Source organism: Lithobates pipiens, unplaced genomic scaffold (assembly GCF_037356315.1).
Source record: "Lithobates pipiens isolate NorthernLeopardFrog02 unplaced genomic scaffold, aLitPip1_a1.2 Scaffold_1, whole genome shotgun sequence".
Classification (NCBI taxonomy): domain Eukaryota; kingdom Metazoa; phylum Chordata; class Amphibia; order Anura; family Ranidae; genus Lithobates; species Lithobates pipiens.
Window position 1 is genome coordinate 122,539,616 of NW_027507685.1, and position 13,198 is coordinate 122,552,813.

The following is a 13,198-nucleotide window of genomic DNA, read 5'->3' on the forward strand; positions in this document are numbered from 1 at the left end:
AGAGATGGGGGGGGGGAGAGAGAGAGAGAGATGGGGGGGGAGAGAGAGATGGGGGGGGGAGAGAGAGATGGGGGGGGAGGAGAGAGAGATGGGGGGGGAGGAGAGAGAGATGGGGGGGGAGGAGAGAGAGATGGGGGGGGAGAGAGATGGGGGGGAGAGAGAGAGAGATGGAGGGGGGAGAGAGATGGGGGGGAGAGAGAGAGAGAGATGGGGGGGGAGAGAGAGAGAGATGGGGGGGGAGAGAGAGAGAGAGATGGTGGGGAGAGAGAGAGAGATGGGGGGGGAGAGAGATGGGGGGGGGAGAGAGAGAGATGGGGGGGGGGAGAGATGGGGGGGGGAGAGAGAGATGGGGGGAGAGAGAGAGATGGGGGGAGAGAGAGAGATGGGGGGGAGAGAGAGAGAGATGGGGGGGGGAGAGAGAGATGGGGGGGAGAGAGAGAGATGGGGGGGGAGAGAGAGATGGGGGGGGAGAGAGAGAGATGGGGGGGGAGAGAGAGAGATGGGGGGGGAGAGAGAGAGAGATGGGGGGGAGAGAGAGAGAGATGGGGGGAGAGAGAGAGATGGGGAGGAGGAGAGAGAGGGAGGAGAGGGAGAGGGAGAGGGAGGAGAGGAGAGAAGAGAGAGAGAAAGCTAAAAGGGAAAAAAGGAGAAGAAAAAAGGGTTGTACATCCAAAAATAAACCATAATGGGTTTTAATACTGTATGAGTGGAAGGGACTCAGTGAGCACTAAATGTCCACGGATTAGAATACTCGACTTGCCTTAGGTGCAGACAACCTATGTAAGGAAAATAATGTTACTGTTAGGGGTCCCCACAACTTGGGAACTTTTAATGAAGGGCCATGGCACTAGCAAGGTTGAGAACCACTACAATACAGTGCGACAGCTCCCCCATGTCAAGAATCAGAAATGCTGTGGCTCAGGGTAGCTCTGCAACAGAGTTCAATGGGATCCAGATGGATATACTGGGCTGGCCTACAGTTGTTTTGTTTGCCAGTGTCCAATCCTCCTGTAGATGGCTGTACAACCTGAAGGTTAAAGCGGGAGTCCCCTGGGGAGTTCCGCCGTTTTTTTTTTTTAAAGCCAGCAGCTACAAATACTGCAGCTGCTGACTTTTAAAATAAGGACACTTACCCGCCCAGTGCGCCCGCGATGTCGGCACCCGAAGCCGATCTCTCGATCGTCTCTCGGGTGCTGCCGCCATCTTGGGTATGGGAATCAGGAAGTGGAGCCTTTCGGCTTCATTTCCCGGTTCCCTACTGCGCATGCGCGAGTCGCGCTGCGCAATAAGGATGGACCCGCTGCCTCTGGGATCTGTGTGTTTCCCAGCAGGCAGCGGGGGACTTTCGGAAAGGGGCGTACATCTACGCCCCTTTCCGCAGAGAGCTATCCCGGAGGTGGGTGCAGATACCTGTACTGTACAGGTACCTGCATCCCCCTCCCCCCTGAAAGGTGCCAATTGTGGCGCGGAGGGGGGGAGGATTCCAATGAGCGGAAGGTTCACTTTAGGGTGGACCTCCGCTTTAAAGGTTGTGTCCATCAATGCACAGAAAAATAAACTGGATTAAACAGATTATGGTTATAAAACAAGGGTCTGTTTCAGTCAATATAGAGGAGGCGTTTGTAAACTGGTCTTTGTTTGCATTGGAGCTGTTCTATGCCATACACATCAACATAAATGCAAAATCAACTTTCTGAGCAATTCAAATCCAAACTTTAAACAGTTGTCCAGTCTGGGCAAAAAAAATAAAAAATAAAAGTCAGCAGCTACAAATCCTGTAGCTGCTGACTTTTATTATAAGGACACTTACCTGTCCAGTAGTGTTGTCACCCAGGCTAGTTTTTCCCTAGCCTTCGGGTTCCTGGCGCTGACACACCAACTGTGGACAGCCAACTATAGGCATTCAGGTTCATAGCTGGTTGTCCACTGCACATGCGCAAGCTATGCTGCGCTTTGTAAATGGCCCCGCAGTCTTGTGGGACCTGTGATTTTTTACCAGAAGACTAGGGGGAGGGGATGAAAACGTCTGCTTAAATCACGAGGTGAGCCAAGCGCAAGTGGGAGCGGGCACCTATCAAAGCCAAACCCCACAAAAAAGGCCATGCCAAATATTGTAAGGGGGGTAAGGTCTTAAAGCGGAACGTCCCCTTTTAGGTGGAGTTCTGCATTAAGCAACTTAGAAAAAAACTAAAATTATATTGATTTGTTTTGCCTCTATGTCTGATGCCCGTGGACATGAGAACTTAGAATAAGGATCTTGCATGAAATGTCAATTGGAGGTTAATAAAGCTTGGAAGAATTCAGTCATTTTCATTTTAATGATAGACAAACATATCTTACAGCAAACCATATCATAAGGCAACTGGTTCCTCAGCCACTGAAAGCAAGAAAAGGAATCCCTGTGTAAGCTCCAAGTTAACCTAGTAGGAGCTTACACAGTGCTGCCCTTTCTTGTGCCGTCACATGAGGAAAAGGGTCACCAGCTTCTCTATACCTGCAGTCTCTCAGCGACTGAACAGAATAAAGGAGAATCAAAGGAAATATGTATATGTGCTGCTAGGGAGGGGTTTTAAAGAGCACCTGTTGCATTATTTTAAAGATTCTTTAGATACAGACACTGAATGCAATTATTTTTCATTTAAAACAGCGCAGCGAAATCACAGAGCAGCAACACAAAAGAACCCATAACAAACATGACAAGTCTTGGTGCCTTTTTTCTGACTAAAACCAACTCAACTATGAGATGCTGAGAAGAAAGAAAGGGCATACCTATGAAGAAAAAGTCAGATCTCTCCTCGTCTTAGTTACTTAGACTGTAATCATTTTACTCTTAAACAGTTCTTAAAATGTGTATTTTGTGAAGTATATTTACAATTAAATGCGTGCAAACAAATCCTCTATAAAGTCTGTGGCTTCCATTTGCAGCCCCTTCCTCCACTCCCAAAAAAAAAACCACAGCCACGCACGTACCCATGTAAAAGGCGGTAGACCGCACAGCACTGCTGGTTCAAACCGCGCACTTTCAGAGCCTTATCCAGGGAATCATAGACCGTCATTCCAGGCCGGACGTTAACCTAAAAGAAGACAGGACAAAATCAAAAGAAAGAAAAAAAAAAAAAAAAAAAAAAAAAGGATATAGAGAGATATATATATATATATATATATATATATATATATATATTATATATATATATATATATATATATATATATATATATATATATATATATATATATATATATATATATATATATATATTTATTCTGAACCCAATTTTATATAAGAAAAGAGCACATAGTGGTGCTAGAGGGATGTAGCATAAAAGGACATGCAGCACTGGACATCGTTTCAGGTCCGATTTCAGCCTGAATTTTGGGCTGAATTCAGATATGAAACAGACCAAAAAAGGCACGCGCTTTTTGTGCAAAAAACACCGGACCTGCTGCGGAGATATGTGAACCGACTCCATAGGGAGCTGGTCACCTTCTCCTGCTATGCGAATTGAATGCGGGAAAATTTGCATAGGTGTGAACCCAGACAAAAGTCTACAGCATCAGATGATGTTTAAAGCAACACCAGCGGGAGAACCCTTTCAGCGAAACAGGCAACTCTAAGTACAAAAAAGACACCGGGACCACTCAGGAGAGCCCAGACTGACCAAAACTACAGTAATTATATCTAATTTTGATCCACTATCGAATCAATTTAGACCATTATGTTTTCTGCTACATATTTTTGGGGGAAGTTATAGCAGCTACAAAACGATGGGGTTTTTTTTTTTTCTGCTCAACTAGTAATGGCAGCAATCAGTCACTTATAGTTGAACTGCGATATTCCAGTGGACAAATCGGACACCTGACATTTCTTGGGGAGCAGCAACACTAATACAGTGATAGTGCATATTTTTTAGCAATGGTTACTGTACTGACACTGGCAGGGAAGGGGTTAACTTCAGGGGCACTTACTCAATGTGAGGGAGGTGCTTCGAGCAGAAACACAGGATCAGTGCCTTTCCTTCTGACAGAATGACAATCAGCCTGTGCCCTGGTGCAATTGGCGGGTGCCGACGGACATCAAGTCCCTGGCTCCCGCTGCTACAATCACAGCAGGAGCAAGTCGCCAGCGGCAGGAGCAAGTCGCCAGCGGCAGGAGCAAGTCGCCAGCGGCACGAGCCCAAGACCTGGAAGTGTCACATCACATACTAAGTAGGAGCAAAGCGGCCATCCTGCTGCAGTAAATGTATGTCGGGCAGTCCGCAAGTGGTTAAAGCGGACCTTCACTGCATCTGAGCATGACAAACACCACTTAATACATTTTAATATTCAAAGAAAACTCCTCCATCTATACATGTCTCTATGCTTTATTTTGCTGAGAAATATTACAAAGCAATTTAATACTACAGGATCAAGAAAAGAAACACGTTTCACATTAAGGCTATGTTTCCACTAGTACGACTTTTCATGCGACTGAAAAGTCGCATGACAAGTTGTACCCCATGATTTCCAATGAGTATCGTCCATATCTGTGCCACTTCAAGTTGCAGCAACTTCAAAGTAGTCCCTGCACTACTTTTGTCCCACTTTGATGCGACTCGAGGTCCATAGATACAGGCATTGCTTCAAGTCGCGGCCAAAAAATTGCCACAAAATCGTGCGACTTTGGGGACGCAATAGTGGAAACATAGCCTAAATGTTCATCACATCAAAACACCAAGATTGCAAGTGAGGAATTGTATTTATGCCAGCTCCTGTAGCTGTTATCAAGTATGATCCTGGGCAGTTTTTTTGATTTCCATTAAAGTGTTTTGTTTTATTGGGGTAACAAACGCCCCTAAAAGCAGCTGCAAAAACAGTACTGTGTGCATGAACCCTTAAAAGGAGTTGTAAACCTTTGAGGTTTTTCACCTCTTGCAATGCTGCAGACTACCCCCCCCCCCCCCCCCGAGCCCGTTTTACTTATCTGTACCCCCTCTATCTCGTCCTGGGGACAAGCACACCAGCAAAAGCCAGTGTCTCAGGTCCTGATTGGATAGATCAATAGCAGCGTAGACATTGGCTCCCGCTGCTGTCAATCAAATCTAATGACCCAGGCGCCAGGGAAGAGTCATACATTCGGCTTCTATGGACGCCAAATGAATGACTCGGGAGCGAGCCCGCAAGGGAGCCCCCCAGGAGAGCACTTCTGCCAGAAGGTTCTCCAATGCGGGAGGAGCTGCCGAGGGACCCCAGAAGAGGATGTTCGGGGTCACTCTGTGCAAAACGAGCTGCACAGTGGAGGTAAGTATGACATTTATTTTTTTAAATAACAAACGAAGCTTTAGTGTCACTTTAACCACTTCAATATTGGGCATTTTCACCCCCCTCCTTCACAGACCAATTTTCAGCTTTTAGCTCTGTTACACTTTGAATGAGAATTGCAGTCATTTTTATAATTTTTTTCACACAGAGATTTTTTTGGGGTGATATTTAACCACTTGCTTACTGGGCACTTAAACCCCCCTCAGTCCCAGACCAATTTTCAGCGCTGATGCACTTTGAATGACAATTGCGCTGGCATACAACACTGTACCCAAATGAAATTTTTATCATTTTTTTCCCACAAATAGAGCTTTCTTTTGGTGGTATTTAATTACAGCTCGGAGTTTTATTCTTTGCTAAACAAACAAAAAAAGATGCAAAAAAAAATAAAAAAAATCATGTTTTAGTTTGTTATAAAATTTTGCAAACAGGTCATTTTTCTCCTTCATTGAAGTGCGCTGATGAGATGGCACTGATAGGCTGCATTGGTGGGCACTGATAGGCATAGTTAAGGCGGCACTAATAGGCACAGATAAGGCGGCACCGATGGGCAAAGATGGGCACATATAAGATGGCACGGATGGGTGGCACGGATGGGTGGCACTAAGGGGCACTGATAGGTACCACTGATAGATGGGACTGATGGGCACTGATAGGCACTGGCAGATGACACTGATGGGCACGGATATGTGGCACTGGGGTGCAGCACCTTTGTTGAGGCAGATTGTGGGCACTGACAGGGTGGCACTGTGGGCACTGACAGGGTGGCACTGTGGGCACTGACGGGGTGCACTTATTTTTTAATTATGTTTAGTGATGAGGGGGCAGGTGGGCACTGGCAGGGGGCAGGTGGGCACTGGCAGGGCTGGCCGTGATCGGGACTGATGACTGATGACTGACCTCAGGGGGCGCGCAGGCCGCTCATGCACGGGACGACGTCAATAGACGTCGTCCCGGCAAAGGAGATCCGCGCTGTAGCCGTCATTCGGCTATAGCGCGGGTCTCAAGTGGTTAATCACCACTGGGGCTTTTATTTTTTACGCTACAAATAAAAAAAAGACTGAAAATTTTCAAACAAATGATTTTTCTTAGTTTCTGTTATACAATTTTGCAAATAAGTAATTTCTCTTGATACATTTTGACCAAAAAATCTTTTTGGTAAAAAATAACCCGAATCAGTGTTTATTTGGTGTTGGCAGTGATGGGGAATAGAGAGATTTTTTTTATTGGGACACTGAAATGAGTATAGGGGTCATTGGTGCTTGGTGTACTTTGTGGGGTGATCTGTAAAAGCTCTCTGTAAAATCATCCTCACACAGAGAGCGGTCACAGATCCGCAGATTCCCCCTCTTCCCCCCACACTGAGCTTGGCAGGGAGAGCGGTAACAGACACGCCTCTCTGATTACACTGTGACGGCTGTGATTGGACACAGCCATCAGGTGATCGGGAGGGCCAATCACAGCGCCCATATCCCGATCTCCGCTCAGCTGGATCCTGTGATCATGAGCCGCAGTGCGGAGCACTCATTCTGAGGGACGTTCCTGAGCATCCACTCAGAACGAGGAAAGGACCCCGGCCGTTTATGTGCAGTGGCCGGGTAGGAAGCAGTCAAGATACCACAACAAGAGGAATATTGTTTTTAGTTTAGAGTTATGGGCCTCAAAGTTGTCATTTTTTACATACAGTATCTCACAAAAGCGAGTACACTCCTCACATTTTTGTCAATTTTTTATTATATCTTTTTACGTAACAACACTGAAGAAATGACACTTTGCTACAATGTAAAGTAGTGAGTGCACAGCTTATATAACAATGTAAATTTGCTGTCCCCTCAAAATAACTCAACACACAGCCATTAACGTCTAAACCGCTGGCAACAGTAGTGAGGACACCCCTAAGTGAAATTGTCCAAATTGGACCCAATTAGCCATTTCCCCTCCCCAGCATCATGTGACTCGTTAGTGTTATAAAGGTCTCAAGTATGAATGGGGAGCAGGTGTGTTAAATGTGGCGATATCACTCTCTCATACTGGTCACTGGAAGTTCAACATGGCACCTCATGGCAAAGAACTCTGAGGATCTGAAAAAAAAAATTGTTGCTCTACGTAAAAGATGGCCTAGGCCAGTGATGGCGAACCTTGGCACCCCAGATGTTTTGGAACTACATTTCCCATGATGCTCATGCACCCTGCAGGGTAGTTGAGCATCATGGGAAATGTAGTTCCAAAACATCTGGGGAGCCAAGGTTCGCCATCACTGGCCTAGGCTATAATTGATTGACAAGACCCTAAAACTGAGCTACAACACGGTGGCCAAGACCATACAGTGGTTTAACAGGACTGGTTCCACTCAGAACAGGCCTCGCCATGGTCGACCAAAGAAGTTGAGTGTACGTGCTCAGCGTCATATCCAGAGGTTGTCTTTAGGAAATAGATGTATGAGTGCTGCCAGTATTGCTGCAAAGGTTCAAAGGTTGGGGGGTCAACCTGTCAGTGCTCAGACCATACGCTGCATCAAATTGGTGTGTATGGCCATCATCCCAGAAGGAAGCCTCTTCTAAAGATGTTGACAAGAAAGTGCGAAAACAGTTTGCTGAAAACAAGCAGACTGAGGCCGCGTACACACGCGGGGACTGTTCGCCCAACTTTGTCCGTCAAACAGTTTCAGCAAACAGTCCGCTCAAAATTAACATGGACGGACATGGCCACACACGACGAACGAACAGTTTGCTGAAACCGTGCGCGATGACGTGAACGGCACGTACGACGGGACGAAAAATACGACGTCCTATACACTGCATTATAACTTTCGGCGTGTAAATCCTTTCTGAGCATGCGCGGAACTTAGTTTGACGAACAAGCCTACACACGAGGGGACTGTTCGCTGAAACAAAGTTTCAGCGGACAGTTTTTCGGAATTTCCGAAAAACCTTGTTCAGCGGACTGTTCGCTGAAACTGTCCGCTGAAAGCCCACACACGAGCGGACTGTCCGCCGAAACACTGTTCAGCGGACAAAGTTGGGCGAACAGTCCCCGCGTGTGTACGCGGCCTAAGGATATGGATTACTGCAACCATGTCCTGTGGTCTGAAGAGACCAAGATAAACTTGATTGGTTCAGATGGTGTCAAGCGTGTGTGGTGGCAACCAGGTGAGGAATACAAAGACAAGTATGTCTTGCCTACAGTCAAGCATGGTGGTGGGAGTGTCATGGTCTGGGGCTGCATGAGTGCTGCCAACACTGGGGAGCTACAGTTCATTGAGGGAACCATGAATGCCAACATGTACTGTTACATACTGAAGCAGAGCATGATCGCCTCCCTCCAGAGACTGGGCCGCAGGACAGTATTCCAACATGATATTAACCCCAAACACACCTCCAAGACGACCACTGCCTTGCTAAAGAAGCTGAGGGTAAAGGTGATGGACTGGCCAAGCAAGTCTCCAGACCCAAACCCTAGGGCAAGGTCTCTAACATCCACCAGCTCGGTGATGTCGCCATGGAGGAGTGGAAGAGGACTCCAGTGGCAACCTGTGAAGCTCTGGTGAACTCCATGCCCAAGGGGGTTAAGGCAGTGCTGGAAAATAATGGTGGCCACACAAAATATTGACACCTTGGGCCCAATTTGGACATTTTCACTTATGGGTGTACTTACTTTTGTTTCCAGTGGTTTAGACATTAATGGCTGTGTGTTATTTTGAGGGGACAGCAAATTTACACTGTTATACAAGCTGTACACTCACTACTTCACATTGTAGCAAAGTGTCATTTCTTCAGTGTTGTCACATGAAAAGATAGAATAAAAAATAGTTACAAAAATGTGAGGGGTGTACTTTTGTGATATATTGTACAATACAAAAATAAAATTAATCTTCTAGTTTGTAAGCTCTAAACGAGCAGGGCCCTCTGATACCTCCTGTATTGAATTGTATCTTAACTACTGCCTTCCCTCATGTTGTAAAGCGCTGCGCTAACTGGCACTATATGAATCCTGACTGTATATTAATAATCAGAAGTTACACAGCAAATCACAAGAAAAGCGGTTGATCTGCATAAAACTGCTGCAACTAATTACAATGTAACGAAATAGTAATATTTTATCAATGATCATTGTAACAAGCTGATACAGGCATACCCCACTTTTAAGTACACAATGGGGTTTATTTACTAAAGCTAGAAAGTGCAAAATCAGGCTCACTTCCGCATAGAAATCAATGAGCTTCCAGGTTTTATTAAAAAAGTATAATTGAACAAGCTGGGGTTAGACGCTCATTGGTTTCTATGCAGAAGTGAGCCTGATTTTACACTTTCTAGCTTTAGTAAATAAACCCCATTGTGTACTTAAAAGTGAGGTATGCCTGAACAGTGATCATAGAGGCCTCACCATGCTTGGTCTGATGGGGTTCATTAATCCATGTCAAAGCGCATGTCATTCAATTGGCTGCCAGCGCACCAAAACAAAAGAAAAAACACACCTGCATCACTTTTATTGCAATGCATGTGTGAAGCTGGCCTTAAAGAGCCATTGTCACTGGTGCAGCTGTGAATGGTAGCCAATCCGCTCCCAGCTTTAGTTTATTCAATTAAGCTTTGACAAAAAAAAAACTGGAAGCCAATTGGTTACTATGCAGAGCTGCACCAGATTTTGCACTCTCCAGGTTTAGTAAATAAAGTCTTAAAGGATATCTAAAAGGTAACTAAAAAAAAGAAAGTCATACTTGCTTCCTCTGTGCAGATGGTTTTGCACAGCGGCCCCCGATCCTCCTCTTTAGGGGTTCCTCAGTGGCGCTCCTGGCTCCTCCTCTTCTCGAGTGTCCTCTCGGGGGAGGGGTGCGCCCTCAGGGCACCTGTGTGGGTGCGCTCCTGTGTCGTGCTGCTGCCTCCACTGACACAGACAGCAGACTCAGCCCCGCCCCCCGCATCACTGGATTGATTGACAGCAGCAGGAGCCAATGGCTGCGCCATTAGCAATCTATCCAAACCAGGACACAAGACAATGGCTGGAGCTGGTGTGCTCGTTCCCAGCGCGGCAAAGACAGGGTTCAGGTAAGTAAAACTGGGGCACTGGGAGGCTGCTACACTAAAGGAGGTTTGTCACCTCAATGCATAGAAAGCATTAAGATGAAAAACCTCAAGGGTTTACAACCCCATTAAGTGTCATTTCTGTCCACTGCCTAATTCCTCTGCTATAAGCACAAGTTACTTCTGATGAGTTTTCCTGACCCCAAGAGAAAAAAAGTTAACAGGGGAGGGCACAGCCTGCGATTGACAGCCTTAGCTCTGTTCTTGTGTGAAGGGGGTGTGTTCCTTCCCTCCAATCATATTTCAGAGCTCTCCTCGCTGATGTAACTTCAGCTCTCTGCCCCCTGCTTTTTAGAGCTAAGAGATCCTGTGTAAATTCTGCACTTTGAACGGATGTAGGGGAAAGACTGCTGTAGATAAACAGGTGCAATTTATGCAAGAGGATTAATTTCAGCTCAGTGTATCATCTAAGGCCAGTTATTTCACTGGGTATATGTATAAGGGCTTACCACCACCTTAAATCTTTGGGTTACATTGGCACCTACAGATTTGACACTGGTAAAAAAAAAAAAATGTAGACCCGCTTAGAATAACCCCTCCTACTATGAGCAGGTCTATACTACTACTACCACAATGGTACCACCGAGTATATGCAAGGGTTTACACTCACTTTAAGACCTGAAAACACCAAGATTTTTCTCCTGGCAACATACAGATTTGATACACACACACACTTTTTTTTTTCTCTACAAAAAAAAGGGAATAAAAGGATTGATGACTTCTTATTCGGGCATTATCTCTGTAAGAAAATCTCAACCATACATGGATGAAGCATATCTTGCATGTCTTTTTTTTTTTTTTTTTTTTTTTAAGTCTCAACAAAACCAGATCTTTACTGAACTGAACTGATGCCTAGCAACCTATATATAATAAATCTTACTACCAAGAGAATGAATTGGGAGGGCAATATACAATGGCAAAGACTGCAATGGTGCATTTTAAAGTCAGCTGTTTATCACAGACCCTATCTGATAACTAATCATCAAGGATGTCTGCCTTCCAGATGGTACTGTTGCCACTCAAGGCAAAGATTTCCATATAAGTTAACCGTAGTAATAAAACTGAGGCTGAATTAACGCAATCAGGCTTCTTTTGCAGAGACCTTCTATGTCATCCAAGGGTCAAACCATCTTGCTGGTTGGTCAATGTGCGGCAGAATTCCTGATGGACAGCATTCTATCAGACTACATAGTAACCATGGGTGAACTTGCCCCCTAGACATCAAGATTAAGTTGTAGTCTGTTGGAGCAAAACTAAGGCCGCGTACACACGCGCGGACTGTTTGCCCAACCTTGTTCGTCAAACAGTTTCGGCAAACAGTCCGCTCAAAATTTGCATGAGCGGACTTGCCCACACACGAGCGGACTGTTTCAGCGAACTGTTTGCCAAACAGTTCGCTCAACTTTTGAAATGAACGGACTCGCCCACGTAAGGAGGAGGCAAATCCGCCCATTTCGAGCGCGTGTACAGGTAGGCGGGGCCCGCGAAGGAGACGTCGCGGGCTCCGCCGCCTGGAATGGGCTTAAAGGGGAACCCCAACGCCGAAAAAAAATCGGCGTGGGGGTTCCCCCAAAGTCCACACCAGAACCTTGTCCGAGCACGCTACCCGGCCGGCCAGGAAAGGGGGGCGAGCGAGCGCGCCCCCCCTCCTGAGCCGTACCAGGCCGCGTGCCCTCAACATGGGGGGGTGCCTTGGGGAAGGGGGGGCAGCGCGGCCCCCCCACCCCAAAGCACCTTGTCCCCATGTTGATGAGGACAAGGGCCTCTTCCCGACAACCCTGGCCGTTGGTTGTCGGGGTCTGCGGGCGGGGGGCTTATCGGAATCCGGGAGCCCCCTTTAAGAAGGGGGCCCCCGGATACCGGCCCCCCACCCTATGTGAATGAGTATGGGGTACAATGTACCCCTACCCATTCACCTGTGAACTAAAGTACAAAAAAAAACACAACACAGGGAAAAAATATTTTATTGCACAGCTCCGGGGGTCTTCCGTCTTCGGGGGTCTTCTCGCCGGACTCCTCCGCTATCTGTGTGTAGCTCTTTTACTAGCAGAGGAGTCCGGCTTTCTTCCTCCCCGCCGCCGGCCTCTTCTCCCGACTTCGGGGGTCTTGTCCCCCTCTTCGGTTCTTCTGCCGGGCCACCGCGCCTTCTTGTAGCTCTTTTGCAGGCGGTGGCCCGGTCTTCTGTCGCCGCTGCCTTCCGTTCTTCTGTCGCCGCCTTCGGTTCTTCTGCCGGGCCACCGCGCCTTCTTGTAGCTCTTTTACAGGCGGTGGCCCGGTCTTCTGTCGCCGCTGTCGTCGCCGCCGCCGCCGCCTTCCGTTCTTGTTCTTCTTCTTGTTCTTCTTCTTCTTCTTCTCCTGGAGATGTTGACTCGACGAGCTCTCCGGCCGGAATGCCAGAGCCGCGCTGTGCGGTCACTTATATAGTGACAATGGGGCGGTGTCACATGGTATATGTCACATGGGTTGGTCACATGGGTTGATGTCACATGGGGACTATGACATCGTAAGGGGGCGGGGTCACCATGTGACCAACCCATGTGACATATACCATGTGACACCGCCCCATTGTCACTATATAAGTGGCAGCGGAGCGTGTCCCTGGCATTCCGGCCGGAGAGCTCGTCGAGTCAACATCTCCAGGAGAAGAAGAAGAAGAACAAGAAGAACAAGAACGGAAGGCGGCGGCGGCGGCGGCGACGACAGCGGCGACAGAAGACCGGGCCACCGCCTGTAAAAGAGCTACAAGAAGGCGCGGTGGCCCGGCAGAAGAACCGAAGGCGGCGACAGAAGAACGGAAGGCAGCGGCGACAGAAGACCGGG

General features: G+C 47.2%; 1 protein-coding gene across 4 annotated transcripts in view; it reads right to left on the minus strand.

Annotated features, from left to right (window-relative positions):
* ARAF (A-Raf proto-oncogene, serine/threonine kinase) overlaps positions 1–13,198 on the minus strand; it is a 64,040-nt gene that overhangs the window by 27,364 nt on the left and 23,478 nt on the right. For all 4 annotated transcript variants that reach the window (XM_077475586.1, XM_077475614.1, XM_077475605.1 and 1 more), the window contains one exon: positions 2,971–3,074. In XM_077475586.1, coding sequence (XP_077331712.1) covers positions 2,971–3,074 — 104 coding nt within the window. The remainder of the gene's footprint in view (positions 1–2,970; positions 3,075–13,198) is intronic.